This window comes from Coregonus lavaretus (assembly GCF_964263955.1).
Source record: "Coregonus lavaretus genome assembly, chromosome: 33".
NCBI lineage: Eukaryota > Metazoa > Chordata > Actinopteri > Salmoniformes > Salmonidae > Coregonus > Coregonus lavaretus.
The window spans coordinates 26498705-26515273 of NC_140020.1; the positions used below are offsets into that span (position 1 = coordinate 26498705).

The 16569-nt window shown below is 44.2% G+C and overlaps 1 protein-coding gene across 2 annotated transcripts; it reads right to left on the reverse strand.

Moving 5' to 3' along the window:
• Positions 1–1952: 1952 nt before the first annotated feature.
• LOC311108500 (homeobox protein Meis2-like) lies at positions 1953–16137 on the reverse strand (the record flags this gene model as incomplete). 2 transcript variants are annotated; one of them, XM_084151133.1, is made up of 11 exons in its annotated part: positions 15911–16137; positions 15392–15533; positions 15097–15147; positions 14349–14399; positions 13981–14127; positions 10835–10949; positions 6296–6435; positions 3888–3964; positions 2521–2579; positions 2179–2268; positions 1953–2011 (listed from the first exon to the last, which is right to left on the reverse strand). In XM_084151133.1, exons 1-11 carry the CDS (start codon positions 16111–16113, stop codon positions 1953–1955), a joined length of 1134 nt encoding a protein of 377 aa, XP_084007259.1. In that variant the 5' UTR covers positions 16114–16137. The 2 variants fall into 2 exon arrangements, with proteins under 2 accessions (XP_084007259.1, XP_084007258.1); XM_084151132.1 differs by having other exon boundaries at positions 2179–2316.
• Positions 16138–16569: the final 432 nt, after the last annotated feature.

A 16569-nucleotide genomic window follows, 5' to 3' on the forward strand; every position in this document is an offset into this window, starting at 1 on the left:
GATAAACTCTCACTCTATAAACTAGTGATCACAAAGCACAAACATGGACAGAACACTCAAATGAAAAAGCACAAGTCTATACACCACAACAGTTATTAAAAGTCTTAGTCTTCATCATCCTTTTAGATATTCCACAGTGGTTGTTTTCACATGGTGTGTTCATAGGATGAAGTGTGTGTGTGTGTGTGAGAATATGTGTTAGTGTGTGTGTGTGTGTGTGTGTGTGTGTGTGTGCAGGCTGTGTGTATGTACAATTGTGACAATATATCTCAGGCAAAGACTTAAAAGTTCTTGTCCCGATGGTCCACCATTGTAGAAAAATAAATAAATAATTTAAAAAAGAAAACTAAAATGTGTCAAAATGTTGTTGAGGTCATTTTAGCTTCTGTTGTTCATTCAGAAGTCTTTTTTTGTTTTGGAAGATTGTTGTAGTCTGTAAATGTTGATGTTTATTCCTAGATCCTGGTCTTCCTCCAGGCATGGGGTTAGTTAGTAAAGGTCAATGTGGGCGGGGTCCTCCAGGCATGGGGTTAGTTAGTAAAGGTCAATGTGGGCGGGGTCCTCCAGGCATGGGGTTAGTTAGTAAAGGTCAATGTGGGCGCGGTCTGTACAGGTGTGGGTTGTCCCAGGGTAGGTGTGGTCCTCTGTGCTCCAGTGGGGTGGTGAGGTGGGTGTGGTCTGATGATGGGTACAGGTGTGACTGGGGCAGAGTCACGCTCTCATTGGACCACTCGGCAGGATGGAATTTTCCCTGAGCAAACCATGGAGGCCTGTCACACAAAGAAGAAGCCTGGGTCAGTCTCTGACAGTCTCCAAATATGGAACCTACATCTTATAAGTTAAAGACAAAGCCACACATGACAGAGACATATATAGGCCTTACAGCATATTCATACATTGGGACAGTGCTGGTTCAGTGGTGTAATTCTTAAGGGATCCCTAGATAACTGTTATGGCTCTGACTCCATCATGCATGGGATAACCACATATTACTGCAAAACAACCCCACATGGAGCCTTGGGTAAATTTACTGCCATCACAATCAGCATATGGTCTCGCCACAGATTAAATTAGGGGAGGAGAACAGCCTCCTGTATTACGCCATTACAGTAACCGGTCAATGATCATTCAATGAGAAATGATTGGATGAAATAGTCTCAAATTTATATCGCCAGCATTTATTCAGCTTGAGTACATAAGATGTCTATGTGGGCTGTATTTAAAATGTAGGCGATGCGCCGTCGCTGCAATCACCATCATGCTCTTTGGACTTCATTAGCAAAATCTGGGGATTGTCGGGAAGGGAAAGGGGCTGTGTTGGCAGAATTGGCACCCAGTGAAAAGTGAGGCAAACGCGGAGCTCCCTATTTACATATAAAGAGCTCAATTAATCAAGGTAAGTGTCATTATAGTGTGGCTCATTGAGCAGTGGAGTGTGGGTGTTAAATAAAATACGGTGAGCTCCAGTGCCTCCGGCAGGCGATACGTCTTGATTTGTGAACTGTCAGCAGGGCTAGAGAGCTGATAGGGCTGGAGGGGGACAGAGGGAGTCGAGAACCCCACACTCTTAATCAGATTGGGCCCAGAGAAGGAGATGAGAGGAGGATGGAGAGGGGAGAAAAATGGAGAAAGAGAGAGAGATGGAGTGATGGAGAAGGATCGAGGAACGATTGAGGAAGGGGGTGAGAAGGAGAGGAGAGGAGGGAGAGAGCAAGAAAAAAATGAAAATAGATGGGGTGACGGAGAGGGATAGGGGAACTATTGAAGCGAGGGGTGAGGAGGAGAGGAGAGGAGGGAGAGAGGGAGAAAGATTGAGAAAGAGAGAGGGAGTGATGGAGAGGAATAGAGAAACGACAGAGGGGGGCTTGTGGGTGACAAATGTAGCAGGGGAGAGAGATTAAGGCAGTGCTTACTTCACCATCTTCTTCAGGCTAACCTCAGTTGGAGAGGGTTTACATGTAGTGCCACTGTCCATCCATGCCCATATTCATTCCCATGCCACCCATTGGTCCTGCAGAATGAGCGACAGCGAGCGGAACCAATTACATGATGAAATATATACTGGTTCATATAAAACTGCAATATTTGACCCATCAATAGACAAACAGAACCAAAACTGATTCTAGGCTACATTGGTAGAAAGGTACAAATAACATGGTGAGAATAAAGGTTGCTTACCGCCAGGTCGAATTCCCATGTGCTGCTGTCCATCGAGTACAAAGCCTCCCATTGGTTGACCGTCAGGGCTGTATGCTGTCCCCTGGCCCACTGTGGATGTAAAATAAACCAGAAATGGGTCAGTATAGAGATATAATACTAGATTATAATTATATTTCTATGGGTCAGTATGTTTAGAGGCCATAAAACAGAAGAGATACACCATAACAATAAAAGCGGCATTCAAAAAATCCTTATCTACATTTAAAAAATCATATAGTATAGTACAATTAAATATATGACAGCGCAACATTATCGTATCATCGTATTATTATCAATGAACCAATTGAAGTTATGGCTTACCTGTTCTGTTAGACTGGTCAATCATAGGCTGTACTATTCTCCTCCTGGCGTTGATGAACCTGGAGCGAAAGGGAAGAGAGAATGGAGAGAAAATTCAAATCACTGTCCTGGCAAACATGGAATATACAGTACATAAAGCTTCTTTCTTTAAGATCTCCTTTGCATTTATCTCCCTGGTCTACTTAAGATAATCCTACACAATCAAAGCATTCAGCAATCAAACAGAATGTGACAATTTCCTACGGCAGTTTTACTAGCATTCCAATCCTTCATGTCCTCAGGGATTAGGTTTATAATCTGTTTTATTTTTATTGACATGATCTAGGGTATTAGGAGAAAGCCACATACAGTATTTTACCAAGTCTATTGATTTGGGTTTAGCCCCTTTAGCCTTGGGATGTGATAAGACTAAACGTTTTGCCAATTTTGGGCGGAGACGTACCACTACCCAACAGAACGGACAGCTAGGTAAGCTAAGCATTCGCCTGCTTTGATAAGTGTATTGAAGTAGATCCATGAGAAAAACCCTTAGACTTCTTAACTCCTCGGGATTAGAGGTGCACGTCTATGTAATTAGGTCTATTGAGAACCTGATACACTTAAAGAAGACCCTACCATGGATTCTGGGACGATGGAGGATTAATCGCGAGAAGCCAATGTCATCTCAATTAATCCAAACCTGACCCTGTGTAAGCCCCATGTAAAATTATGCCTTTTAGATGACACACTAGAACTGTATCCTTGAAGACAAATCCCAAATCCCCCTGTATCTGTTCCTCTGTGATCGTTTGATTGGACCCCACCCACCTTCTCAAAATATGCTAAGCCATCTACATTTACATTTTAGTCATTTAGCAGACACTCTTATCCAGAGCGACTTACATGAGCAATTAGGGTTAAGTGCCTTGCTTAAGGGCACATCGACAGATTTTTCACCTAGTCAGCTCGGGGATTAGAACCAGCAACCTTTCGGTTACTGGCACAACGCTCTTACACACTAAACTACATGCCGCCCACAAAGGGGCAAGGTTGCTGGGCCTTAAATATACTTTAATCCATCATGTTATACATTTAAAATTAGGCTGGCGGATTGTGTGGGGAGGAGGGACACACACACACACACCACCCCTTTAAAGTTTCAGAGTGTCCCCCAGACAGTGAAGATAGATATAGCACCATTTTAGTTCCATTTCCAAAGAGCTGAGCTTAGAATGTCTCTGCTTCTCCTAAAACATGGCTGTAGTGTAAATGTTAATAGGAGCATATGCACCAGTGCTGGGAGGAGGCAAGAAGGAAAGGAAGAAAGGCGGCGAGAAGGAAGCGCAGGGGTTAGGGTTAGTGTGGGGACTTGAGGGTTAGCTACTCACCAGTTGTTGACTTGCAGGATGGTGAGGCCTGTGTCCTGTGCTAGCTGCTTCTTCTGTTCCTCTGAAGGATAGGGGTGCTGTGGTAAACAGAGGACAGAAAGATACGTTTGCGCTTCAGTAGAAAAAAGAACACCCAGCTTGCATTCATTTAGAATGATCACTTCTAGAATGAAACACCCTGCACATAAGACCAGGGTCTTTACCTTTAAAGGGAAGTCACTCAGGAAATGTAATCACGCTCTGTGACCAACTCCCATCCACAGTGATCCTTGGCACATATACACACACACTAGTCTATCTCTCTAGTTAGCAATAGCAGAAGTGAACAACCAAGACTGACCACTGCTTGGCCCCCGCCCCAAACACTTTGGGCTCAACGCGTGTGGTATTGTTTGACATTATTTGACATTATTTGACAAATGATCAGACATGATACAAAGGGACACAATTGCCGCCTTTGTTAGGGCCTGAATAGGGCCTGAAAAGGGCCCGGCCCCTGTCCCCCTGTCCCTGCCTCTCCGCTGGCGGTGTGACAGAGGGAGGAGGGTGGCAGATGGCAGACAGAGGTGACCCATGTACAGGGTGCAGGGTCGGGGGCGCGTCCCCATTTTGGCGTTGTCAGGGCCGCAACCACCTCCTGTGGTCACCGGGTGAAGGATGAGCTTCCAAGCACTTCATTTTTAAACAGGCCATTCAGGCACATACACACACACATACACACACTCAGTCACACAAGCGTGCACACACATGCAAGCATTTATGCACACACACATGCACACCCACACAGCGCACACAAACAGAAACCGAAATGGTGGTGACAAAGGCCACTGTTGCCACAAGTGATCGTCATGGTCACCTCCCAGCTTGGTGGCTGACAGTCTAGTGACGGATGGCTCAGTGCTCCTCCCTCAACCCAGCAGAACCCCTCTGTCTTCCAAAAAAAAAAAACTTTGCTAATGTCCCACAGACTGTTGTCACATTGGGGCCTCTCTCCAATGTACAACCGACTTTACTCAGATCACTCTGGGGCAACCGGTCATTGAGCTGTGGACTTAATCCTTTTATCTCCTAGTGGAGGAAAGGGTCTCATGGTTGAACAAGAGGACCCTTTTACAGCTGCATTTCTTAAAGCAATGTATGTTTGTTGTAACTAACATTGTCTAGAACAGAGCTTCACAAAGATCTGTCTCAATCAGCATGCAGATGGAGGTCTTCAAACAGCATGGCTGTCATGGAAACCAACAGCTACTGTATGACCATGCTAATGGGCCAATAAGGAATCCTAGAATTAAATGTAAACCTTCCACAGCTGCTTTCTCTATAGCTTTGTAGAGGAGGATCTTGTTCCTCCTCAGAATAGGGGCCACAAAAGCTAGAGGCTAAGACTATCCCGAGAAGCCCCCCTCTGTCCCTTCTCCGATGCCAGCCTCAACGGTAAAGCCTCCGCAGCCCGATGAATGCTTGATCGCCTGGGTGTTGCAATAGGACCATTCAGAAGACATTGAGGGGCCCTTACACAGTGTTCACGAGGCACATCCTGCCACGACAAACACTTGTGCTTAACCAATTAGTCTGAAAAGGGGGAACAGAGAGGGGATAATTCAATTAGCCCTTCTTTGCCTCTTCTTTTTAAACTGGGGAATCTAAAGGTGGGTTTTTAGAGGAAGGCATTGCTGCCTGTACAGCATCTGTGTGGCCGCTTTTCACCCAGCAAACAAATAAGGGGCTATGAAAACATCTAAGATTGGGAAGAGGAGAAAAGTAGGAAAAACGGAGGAGTAAGAGGCAGTGACGGTGTCTTTTGGGCCCGTAGATAATAGGTGAAACTCTCCTCATTGAGGATTGGTTGGAAGTCGTTGGAATGTGAGATAGTCCTTTCATTCTAGGGAAAGTAGCCTATTCCGTTTTTCTAAAACGTAGTTCAGACGCTGAGTAAAGTGGCATCATTCCTAACAAGTGTTGTATGATGGAGAGGCCACAGTTAGACAACATACGCTACTTGTCTTTTATACAGCTCTCTGTGCCTTTGTCTCAATGACTGTTCTTAATAAGAAAACATCTGAGAGAAAACTGCTCGGCGAAGGACTACAAAGCCACAGGCCGATGCCCTTGTGTTGTTTCGCATTGAGTGTTTGATGCAAGACATCAGTTCTCATCCGTTATTACTATTGCCCCTAGGGGTACTTGGCCTACTCCCAGGGGATACTTGACAAGATCCATAAGATGTGTGCAAAACATAGGCTTCGTGACTAAATTGATAATAGTGATGATCGGTTGCACCTTGCACTTGATGGTGTACTTTGGGCAGAGCAAGATGTGATTGGGGTACAATAACCAAAAAAGGTTGAGAACCACTGCATTAAAGGAGAATGTCTGGAGCTGGTGCTAGGTTCGGCCTGCTGTCTTACCGTAAGGTGCTGGAAGAGCCACGCTCGCATGATATTGGTGGCCACTTTGGGGAAGATGCCCCTCTTCTTCTGCCTCTTCTTGTCCTGGTCGTCCTCGTCTCCTGTGCCCGGTGACGCGAGGCTGTTGTCGAGGCCGTCTCCTGCGATAAGAGAAAAAGTAGAGAAGAGAGGTGGAGGGATACGTTAGGAGAGAGAAGGCTTTAATTTCGACACATCACCGCCCTTCGCCACAAACACACACTAAAAGGGCAGCAGAGGTCTAGGGCACAGCAACAGCATTAGAACACAATATTCCACAACTTTCACATTTGCATCTCCTCATCCACACTGCTACAGTGTCTGGATAATGAAGAGAGGTTCATACAGTATACTGTAGTGAAAAAAAAGCCAAGCTATTAATTCAATCTGAGCTGCACGTTTGACATGAGGTAATGACTGCGGGAGCCGGGCTGTACACTTGACATGAATAACGACTGTTAGAGCCGTTGCCGGACACAATGCGCAGCCAGCAGCGTATTTATTTATATACTCCGCCGTTTGATATAGACTAATGATTTGGTTATAATGAATGACAAAAATGAACAATAACAAAAACAACAGTTGTAACCTCATGGTTAAGCTATGAGAGGACAATGACATATCAAACATTTGGCTAGGGATGTGTGGGTGGATGGATGGGGGGTGTTGGGGGGCTGGGGGCTGCGGTCATTTCCCCTCAAGCCCCCCCATGTGTTCAGTGACCCCCCACCCCACCCCCTCCACACCCCCTTCCAGTCTGTCTGTGTTGGATTGTCTGACTCACACTGCGACACACACACACACACACACACACACGCCACCGCTCTCTCGCTTCCTGGCATTATTACCATGGCATCCTTGTTTGATTTCAGCGGGAACCTTCACACGGATCAAGTCTTGCTCCCCATCACAGCACTCTCTGGGCACTCTATCCATGTCTCTCCTTCTCCCTCTCCGCCATTAATTGTGCATCAGCAGAGATGATTTACTTTTAACAGTGGTAGTTATTTTTCTTGCCTTCGGGGCAGAGATGCCTTGAAAGCCTGCCTGGAGGGCATGTGAATAATGCATCTGAGAGACTCCTCCCCTGGGGCGGGACAGGAACCCTACTTTTCTTAAGATTCGCCCTGGCATGTCTTTTTGTTTTTGGGGATGCATCAATCAAAGGGGATTCTATATATGCGCCCATATTCATGCATAAATATTTCAGCTAATGAATATTGACATTAAAAAGGATGAGTTGGACTGAGTGGGGTGGGACAAGGGGTGAGGGGAGGGAGGGGAGGGGGGTGGGAGTTCTGACGGATGGTGTAGTCTATGGACTGGACAGGGCATAGGTTGCTTGGCCACTGTCTCTCTCCTATGTGATCCTTCACTTTGTTCTCTATACCCCACCTTCTCTATCTGTAGATGTTATAACAAATTGTTATACAAGTTTTACTCTCTAAGCTTTCAGTCTTATGACTGAAGGAAATGATGAGGTTTGTTGTGGGTGCAGAGTACTTGAAGGATGGTGTTGAAGAGATCTGTCATTTCGGACTGGACAGTTAATATCCTGTCTCTCAGGCTGGGAGAGACACCACTCAAGACATGCCTTGAGTGGTGAAATAATCAATACAAACTATACCAATCAATGATTAAACGTTTGGGCTTAGCGGGTGATCAAAATGACCAAAATCAATATTGGTCATTTTAAATAATTATGTTCCTGAAGCAAATTACAAAAAGAAAGCAAGCAAGAAAGAAAGACAGGACAGACAGAACTCACTAGCACAGCCTAATTATATCTAAGGAACGTCCCACCCTGCCCCCCTCCCTCTGTTTTTTCCTGCTCCAGAGAGGGAAGGCCTCCAGGCAGATCCTCCGCTACGCTAATCGTTTCTGACTGTTCCCTGGCAACTCAGCCAATCTAACCAGTGTGATGGTGCACTACTCTCAAAGTTGTACCCATGGAACGCTCCTCCCGTGACCTAGCCCCCTTCGCCTGCCTGCCTGCCCAGCTCCCTCCCTGTCTGCCCCAGTGTCTACACGCGTAACATAGAGGGGGGCCGCCTGCTGCCGCAGGGAAGGCTGGAGTATCGCCTCGGGCGCTTTAGGGAAAACAGCACCCTAAGATATGAAGAACAGAGCCATCCTTGCCTGGCTTCCACTTCCACCCCCACCCACCACGTCTCAGCCTCTCTCTCTTTCTCTCCCTCCCTCTCTCTCATCAACAACAGCAAAGGCCAGTGTTCCTACAGTCAGGTATAAACTGGGACAACTAGAGGCAAGAGAATCCACATGATGACATGTCCATATAAGACAAAGTGCAGGGTGGGCTACTAGCTAGCAGAACTGATTGCTGTATCCCGGCCTGCATCAGTGATGCGAGCCCAGTGCAGCTTGCCTAATGAGCTCACCGGGACCTGATCCATCACCAGTGACACTTCTCAGCCTCTCCTGTTATTACCCATGATGCACGCTGCTAAATGGGAGCTGCTGTCTGGCAGCTTGCCAAAACAGGGGGAATCCATAGTGTGAAGATGTTGATAATTGCTGGATTTTCTCCCCAAATCATGGATAGATCTAGAATTGTGCCTCCCATAGGCCTATATCCTATTGATTTTGAGTGGTGATTGATAAGGGTTAGATGTCTCACTCCCTTGTTATTTGTGAGAGCATTTTGTGACAGCTTCTATAGGGACATTAGCCTGCAGTGTCATTGCAGTACTGGATTCCATCTTCAGTGGAATCCGGAGAAGACTAAAAGATGCACTGACTGCATCCTGTTTCTTCCCTCTCTGCATTCCCCTCTTGTACAAGAGCTTTGCTGTAGCTAGCTCCCCTTGGGTTCCTTTCCTTTTCTTTTTGCCATTGTGATGGACATTCCAAGCCCCTCCCCAAAAAAACATTCCTAGGATATCTCAGCCTCTTTAGCTCTGCCCCTGTGCCCCATCTGAGAGAGTCACCCTGGGGGAGTTGTTATCAAAGAGAAGCCCCTCTGCATATCACACAGCTTACAAGGAAACAACCAAAGACTGTATAAGCCATGGGTTAGCGGTCAGCCACATGGCTAACATAGCCACACAGCCATAACCATACCACCAGCAACCAACCACATATCAAATACCTGTGGTTGATACCACACGGCAACCACACGGCAACCAACCACGAGGCTCCCCGATTAGTTAAGATTGTAGGTTAACCCTTTAAAAGCTTTTATCATTGGCTCAGAAAACCATGACTAATATCCATTAGGACAATAGGAGCTCCCTCATAGTAGCAGGTGCTTTGAAGAGCATCGGTAATCTCCTAGCCTGGCCTGCACTACTGACGTAAGGGCCCTGCTTTGGCCCCCAGTTCCCTTCCTATGTTAAAAGTGTTTGCTTTCCTCATCCTCTTGAATGAGAAAAGGGGATGAAAACAAGGGATGGAAACGAGGGATGAAAAAAGGGCAAAGGTGCCCTAGGAGGGGCACAAGGAGCAGCAGGTAGGCACGGCAGCAGCAGATCCTGCCATCAGTTACTGTGACTCTGGGCCTCTGATCATTCCGGGGCTTTTTCTCCTCTTTGTTCATCCATACATAAAGTGTCTCTGTCCTTCCCAGCTCCACGGCAGGGGGGATTGTGCTTCCCCCGTCCTATATGCATTCTCTACCCAGGTCAAAAGGGCAGGGAGGCATGGACCTTGGGTGTCCCCCCGCTGTTGTTTTAAAAAAAGCCCTCCCGAGGAACCAAGGAAAAAGCCATTCACACCATCCTCTTCCCCTCTATTTGCTGACATACAAGTCAGATATTCAGTGTTAGAGTATACAATTACATTACAAATAATGCAGGCATGGATATTAAGTATAATTCGTTTCACATGTTTTCAGATAGTTAGGATAAGTGAAGAAACTATTAAATCAGAGGAGGAAGAGACTTAATCTGTGTTTCTGACTGTCCTTTCATCCTCTGAATTGCTCTTGTCTTGCAAAGCATCCTCCCATTGTTTAGCTCAATGCCCTGGCTATTAATGCCTGATGGGCAGAGGGTGGTAAGTTGAATTAAAGTCTATTCTATTTTTACTGTGGCCATAGGAGAGAAAAACAAAAACAAGTCATAAAACCCTTATAGCTTCCACTGAGCAATCCCAGGCCAAATTAACAGTAGGCTACACCCAAGTAGGCTACACTACAGCAATACTGGGCAGAATCATGCAAAACTAGTAATTGGCAATAATGACACTCATCAGACAAGCCATCATATAACAAAGACCAGATTAAACTATTGAATTATTTCCATAACCTGACCTGGATAAGTGCTAAAACTACAAAGTCACCATCACAACTCAATCAAATAGCTATTGATTCAACAACAACCTCTTATCAACTTTATCTGAATGATAAGGATAGAGCAACAACCGCTTATCATTAGGATCTCTGGAAAGACTAAGTTTGCCCTATAGCCTACAAAGAAAATACTATTGCCTTTGTATGGGGTCAGCACTGAGGTCAACCTTTGATATGGAGTTGAGTGTAAAGAGAAGCTGTTGGTCTCTTACCGAGTTCACTGCTGTTGTCCCCACTCTGGGAGACGTGGCCCCCGCTGGAGGGCCCCGGGGTGCCCACAGAGGGCGTGGAGTGGGCGTCATCCAGGTCTCTCCAGGACGTCGGGTTCTGGGGTCCACAGAGGTTCATCGGGTCATCAACATATCCCACATCCCGGCCACACACCAGGAGAGGAGGGAGAGAGAGACAGATCACATTAGAGAGCAGTGGAACAGTATGCCATTACTCAATATCAATGTAACTCCCAGACACACACACGCACCGCTTATCTCTTCTCATTATTAGCCGATATACCACAGCGCACAATATTGAACAATATGACCATGACCTCAATAAGAAAATAGAACAAGTTCCAAACAATCGATAACCCAAAAATCTAAGTTACCATTTTCCCTGAAACTGAGATGGCCCCCCAAAAAAGAACAAACAAAACCCAATATAGCTGATATTCAGCTAAACCAGCTAATACTGTAGAGCAAAACCGATCCGCAACAGAGCTCCAGCAACACTCCTCCCTATCCTCTGTCGTCCGATATCTTGACTGATTCGGAAGCCCAGAATCTGTCCGAACCCCTATTTATTGGGCCATGTAAGGGCAGGGACCATGGTACTTAGACAGTCTTAAGCTAAGGGCCAAACAGCAGAGCAACCTCTTCAGCCTCCTGGCGTCAGCTGTTTGCCGGATGGCGCTCAGATGAAGAGCTCAGCCAATGACAAGAATAATCACGGCAACAATGGCAGCGCAGTGTGAATGATGCCTCTCGACGAGCTCGACGAGCAGACCCCTTTTCCATCCCAACACACAGTAATTAGAAAGCTGTTTGTGTGGCGGCCCCATTCAAAGTGCCATGTGTTTTCACGTTTATCAAGCAAATGAAGGGGGTTCTTTACTCACTCACACTCCAGCTGTTAAGATTACATTAATTACTGATACAGTGTGGTCTATCGTTCTTTAAAATGTAGCATAAAAACTGAGATCCATAAAGGCAGATAAGTTGATGAGATAAATAAGAAATTATGATATCTGGATCGATTTCTCAAATCATAGGATCTTCAATCATTGTAAAAATGGCCGTATCAGCTAGCTGGTTAACCTGATTCAAATGGCAAGTTTTCAAGCCAGTCGTCCCTTAACTCAAATTAGTCTTATCATTCTGTAAATTTGTGATATAAACATGGATATAAAGGTGCTGTCTCTTGGGCTATTGGCTGGGTTGTGGACTCAAATAGGGATATGAGCTCAAATTTGCATTTGAGCAGGGGATGACAAAAGAGAGGCATAACTTGTGTGTCACTTAGAGAAGCATACTCAGACCAATATACTTTCTTGCCCTCACGCATTGTATCATTGTGAGGGTTAGTCTTCACTATAGAAATAGAATATGTAGAGCGAACATAGTTCTAAACTTTTATTAACTTCTCACACGTACACTAGTTGCCTTTAGTCTCACAAGTCAGACAATTGTTACTGAAATAACGCAAATGTGAAAGACTGGAAATGGAGGCTAATGTTGCCTTCACCAACACATAGCTAGCGTAAACAAACAGCTGTTGTCCTTCTCAAACATGAACTAGGCCCAGCATTCAGAGTGGTTGGCATTCACATACACCATTCTGCGTGTGTTCTGTATGTGCCCTCACACCCAGAGAACTACAGCTCATACACAATGAAGTGGTCCTGTATGGCTCAGTTGGTAGAGCATGGTGCTTGCGTCACCAGGATTGTAGGTTTGATTCCCGGGGCCTACCATACGTAAAATGTATGCACACATGACTGTAAGTCCCTTTGGAATAAAAGCATCTGCTAAATGGCATATATTATTATTATATTACGAAGGTGAACTGCATCCTAGGACGACCAGCAGGAGAATGTCCTATCTTGTCAGATGAATGAACCTTGTTTGTTTGTGTCTACAACCACCGAATCAACAAAATGCAATATCATCCAAAAATGGAAGTGAATGTGGACAGTGAATACCATTTTTGTGGCTTACTTCCGAAATATCTACTATACAGGACAATAATCTAATATGAGGAATCTCCCCAACACAAAGTTCCTGCCATTGCTCCAGTACTAGAGTTAAGGAACCATGCCATCTGAAATGACATGTGACAGGGGGAGTGGGTATTGGGAAGAGGAAGAGCCAGAGTAGGGGGCACCCTATGGGCAAATGGGTTGACAAAGACCCCCCTCTTTACTGACAATAATAATCTGATTGGTTTAGCATTCAAGTGTAAAATCAAACACCAGAAGGGGAAGGAGACGGGAAAGACCAAACAGGACACATCCAGCTGTACTAATCTATTACCTCAAAGAAAAAACATACAAAATTCAATTTTGAAAAGAATAGAAAATAATAAAAAATTGATTTAGGACATTTCTAATAAGCACATTCTCTTCTAATATATAACAAATGCCATTTAGCTGATGCTTTTATCCAAAGCGGCTTACAGTCATGTGTGCATACAACTGTCATTCTCTCCATCTCCCTCTCTGATAAACAGATAAAGTAGATTATTTATACAATAGAGCAAAAGAAGTGAAAGAACTCCATCAAATAAATAATTCCCTCTCTTATTCTTCCTCTTTTTAAAAAGACATGAGAGCTCTATGAAACTTCCATACACACCACAAGGACAATAATAAAATTGGAACACACACACATGAATTAACGGACTGACTGTCACAGCTTTGCACACACACTAATGTGCATTAGATTACTTTTTGTTGATAGGTTATTAATACAAAAAACATGAAATACCAGCAAATTAAATTGTACTGTTTATTTAAAAAAATATGTTGATTACATTTGTTATCTATTAAACTGACTCACAATTACGCAAATGTCTTGAAATTATATTTTTGTACATCACAAACACCATGTTATTAGGACCCATTGTCAAAATTAGCACCAATATGTAGGCGGCAGGTAGCTTAGTGGGTAAGAGCGTTGTGCCAGTAACCGAAAGGTCGCTGGTTCTAATCCCAGAGCCGACTAGGTGAAAAATCTGTCGATGTGCCCTTGAGCAAGGCACTTAACCCTAATTGCTCCTGTAAGTCGCTCTGGATAAGAGCGTCTGCTAAATGACTAAAAATGTAAATGTAAATGTAGGCTAATTTCAAAGCCGAGCCACTCACGTGATCTGCTAGATTTGTGGAGGATCCTGTCACGTCATCGAAGTCGGATTTACAGCCATCTCGGTCGTCTATGACCAAGTCTATGGGCATTTTGCCTTTCAAACAACTGATGTACCGATGGCAGAAGTTGTCGCAGAGCTCGTGCACCTATTCAATGAACATTTGTGTTAGCAGGACTCTTAATACAGGACATCGGTGCAGTAGCCTAGTAAACTATATGCTTAGTGTGTTAGAGTAAAATATGCAGTTATGAGTACAACTGTGCGATTATCAGTGATTGTAGGACGTTTTGAAAAAATATATAAAAACATAAAAAAGCACAAAGTAAAGCATTAAATATAGGTCTACAATAAAACAACATAATTCACCTTCTCTAATTCCAAAAGATGAAATCGTAATACTTGTATAGCTTGGATCATCTGGAAAAGGAAAATATAAGAGTTAAGCTTTATTCATGCTGACATGTTTACCTCAAATGGATAGTAACTAGCCTATCGTAGCTGTCTGATGAAAATCTCATCAACAGAAACTTTTCAGGAAAGAAACAAAAAAGAAAACGCCATATTTTCCTATTAATGAGCATATTATAACACTTCAGAAGCTATTCTGAATATATTTTCTTGGTCTTAGAGTCATGATATGTTCAGAGTACATTGATGGGAGTTACTGCTTTCAATACACGTAAAAAGCTGTGAAAATTGGCAAAAACGGAGATGGGGTTTTCATCAGACAGCAATGCTATGTAATAACACCATAAATGCATGAATGCACACTGCGGGCCTATACAGTAAAGGAAGAGATATGTAACAGTATACTTCATGACTTAAAACAATGTATTTTCTCATTCAAATGGATTCAATAGCACAGAAATGGTTCCTAGAGTCCCTGCTTTGGGGTTGCCCTAGTTAAGGACCTCCGCAGCTTCCCACTGCAGAGGAGCAGAATTGGGCTTTGACTATATGACTCGTCTGCGTTTCCTGTTGCTCCTTCAAATGAACGTTCTGAATATTCGTGTTGTGTTCAAATAAAGTGAACTCAAACAAGCTCATAATCACACTATTTATCCAGCTGCGCAATTGATGCGTAAACAGTGGATATGCAGGTTAACTCGCTTACCAAGTTGTCCAACTCCGGATTCGATGAAAATAACGGTTTCTCTGTACGTATCTATAAAGAAAAATAATAATATTAGTCTATTGTCTACATACAGCAATCAATCAGTCAGTCCATCAATCGATCAATCAACTAATCAATCAAACAGGCAAGCAATCAGTCAATCAATCCATCCACCCATAAATCAAACATGAAATAAATTAAGGAAAGCATGTTTAACGTTTACAGTAGCCTTCACATCCATAATATCTGTATCCCTATTTTTGCTGACGTAAAACGTGGCTTAAACCACAAGTACCTGTTTTGCAAAGACAGCGATGTCTTCGTTGAAGGAGTCTGAGGAGCAGACATCGCCGCCCGCTACTCCAGGCTCCCTCGGTGTGCAGGTCGCCAACTCACACTTCTCAAACACCAGTGCTAGCAGAGGGAATAACGGGTGACTGCAACATGATGGAGACAAAACATGAATATGTGTTCCCTCTTTCCAGGAATATTAGATTTTTTTTTAAATTAAGAGGACTGCATTGTACTTGATCCGTGTTTTATATTTCTGTATAGCCTACAGTGACTGATAAAAGTGAAGTGTCTCCACTCAGAGTAAGGGCCGAATCTTGAGTTGCGATATGCTCGTAAAATAGGCCTAGAATTTTTGCGCAAAATGAATTAAATTTATAGATTTACTCACGAATGTCAAGTTAGGATTTGGTTCTAACTTCTGACTAAATGCTTTTAAATACTTCACTTGTAACTTTAATTTGTAGGCTATAAAAAACATAACAAAACCCAGTGTAAGCCATGGGACAATTCTGATGCACACCCATAGATTTGATCTTTGTCTCTTTTTAGTCCGTCGTTGACAGCGCTGCCCATGCTGCTGGGCATGATGTTGTGGGGTGCGTGGGCTCCATAGTGCTGGGTTGGATGTGGAGGCGGACCGTGGTTCAGGTGGTGGACTTGCGGAAGCGGCCGGGGAGCATGCGGGTCTCCATACATGGACGCCGGGAGTCCAACTCCGTCCATCCCACCACCATAGTGGGCCAGCTCATCGTACTGGATGGAGAAAGACAGTTAAGTGAGAGAAACTCGAGGACTGTCTGTTGACATGCTTCTATCACGGATATAAGAGAGGCTACAGACATCCCCTCCAAACACAAGCCTTTATGCATGAGAATGACACTGAACATGAATCTAGTCAAATTTTCCATGCATGGAAAACAGAACAACGCATATAATACAGGGTCCAGACTTATGGGTATTCCAAAAGGAAATTGCGTTCAGTTTGATCAACTCAGAAAATACACATTGCAAGTGTACTAAGACTTACCCTTTGCGCCATCGACATGCGCTTGTCTTGGAGATACAGAGAGGTAAGAAACAGCTACTGTCTCAGTCCGCAGAGAAGGTCGTGTATTAAGTTGATGCCTTTTATATCCAATTGAATATTGTAATCCGCAGTGACAATAAAAAGGAAACCCG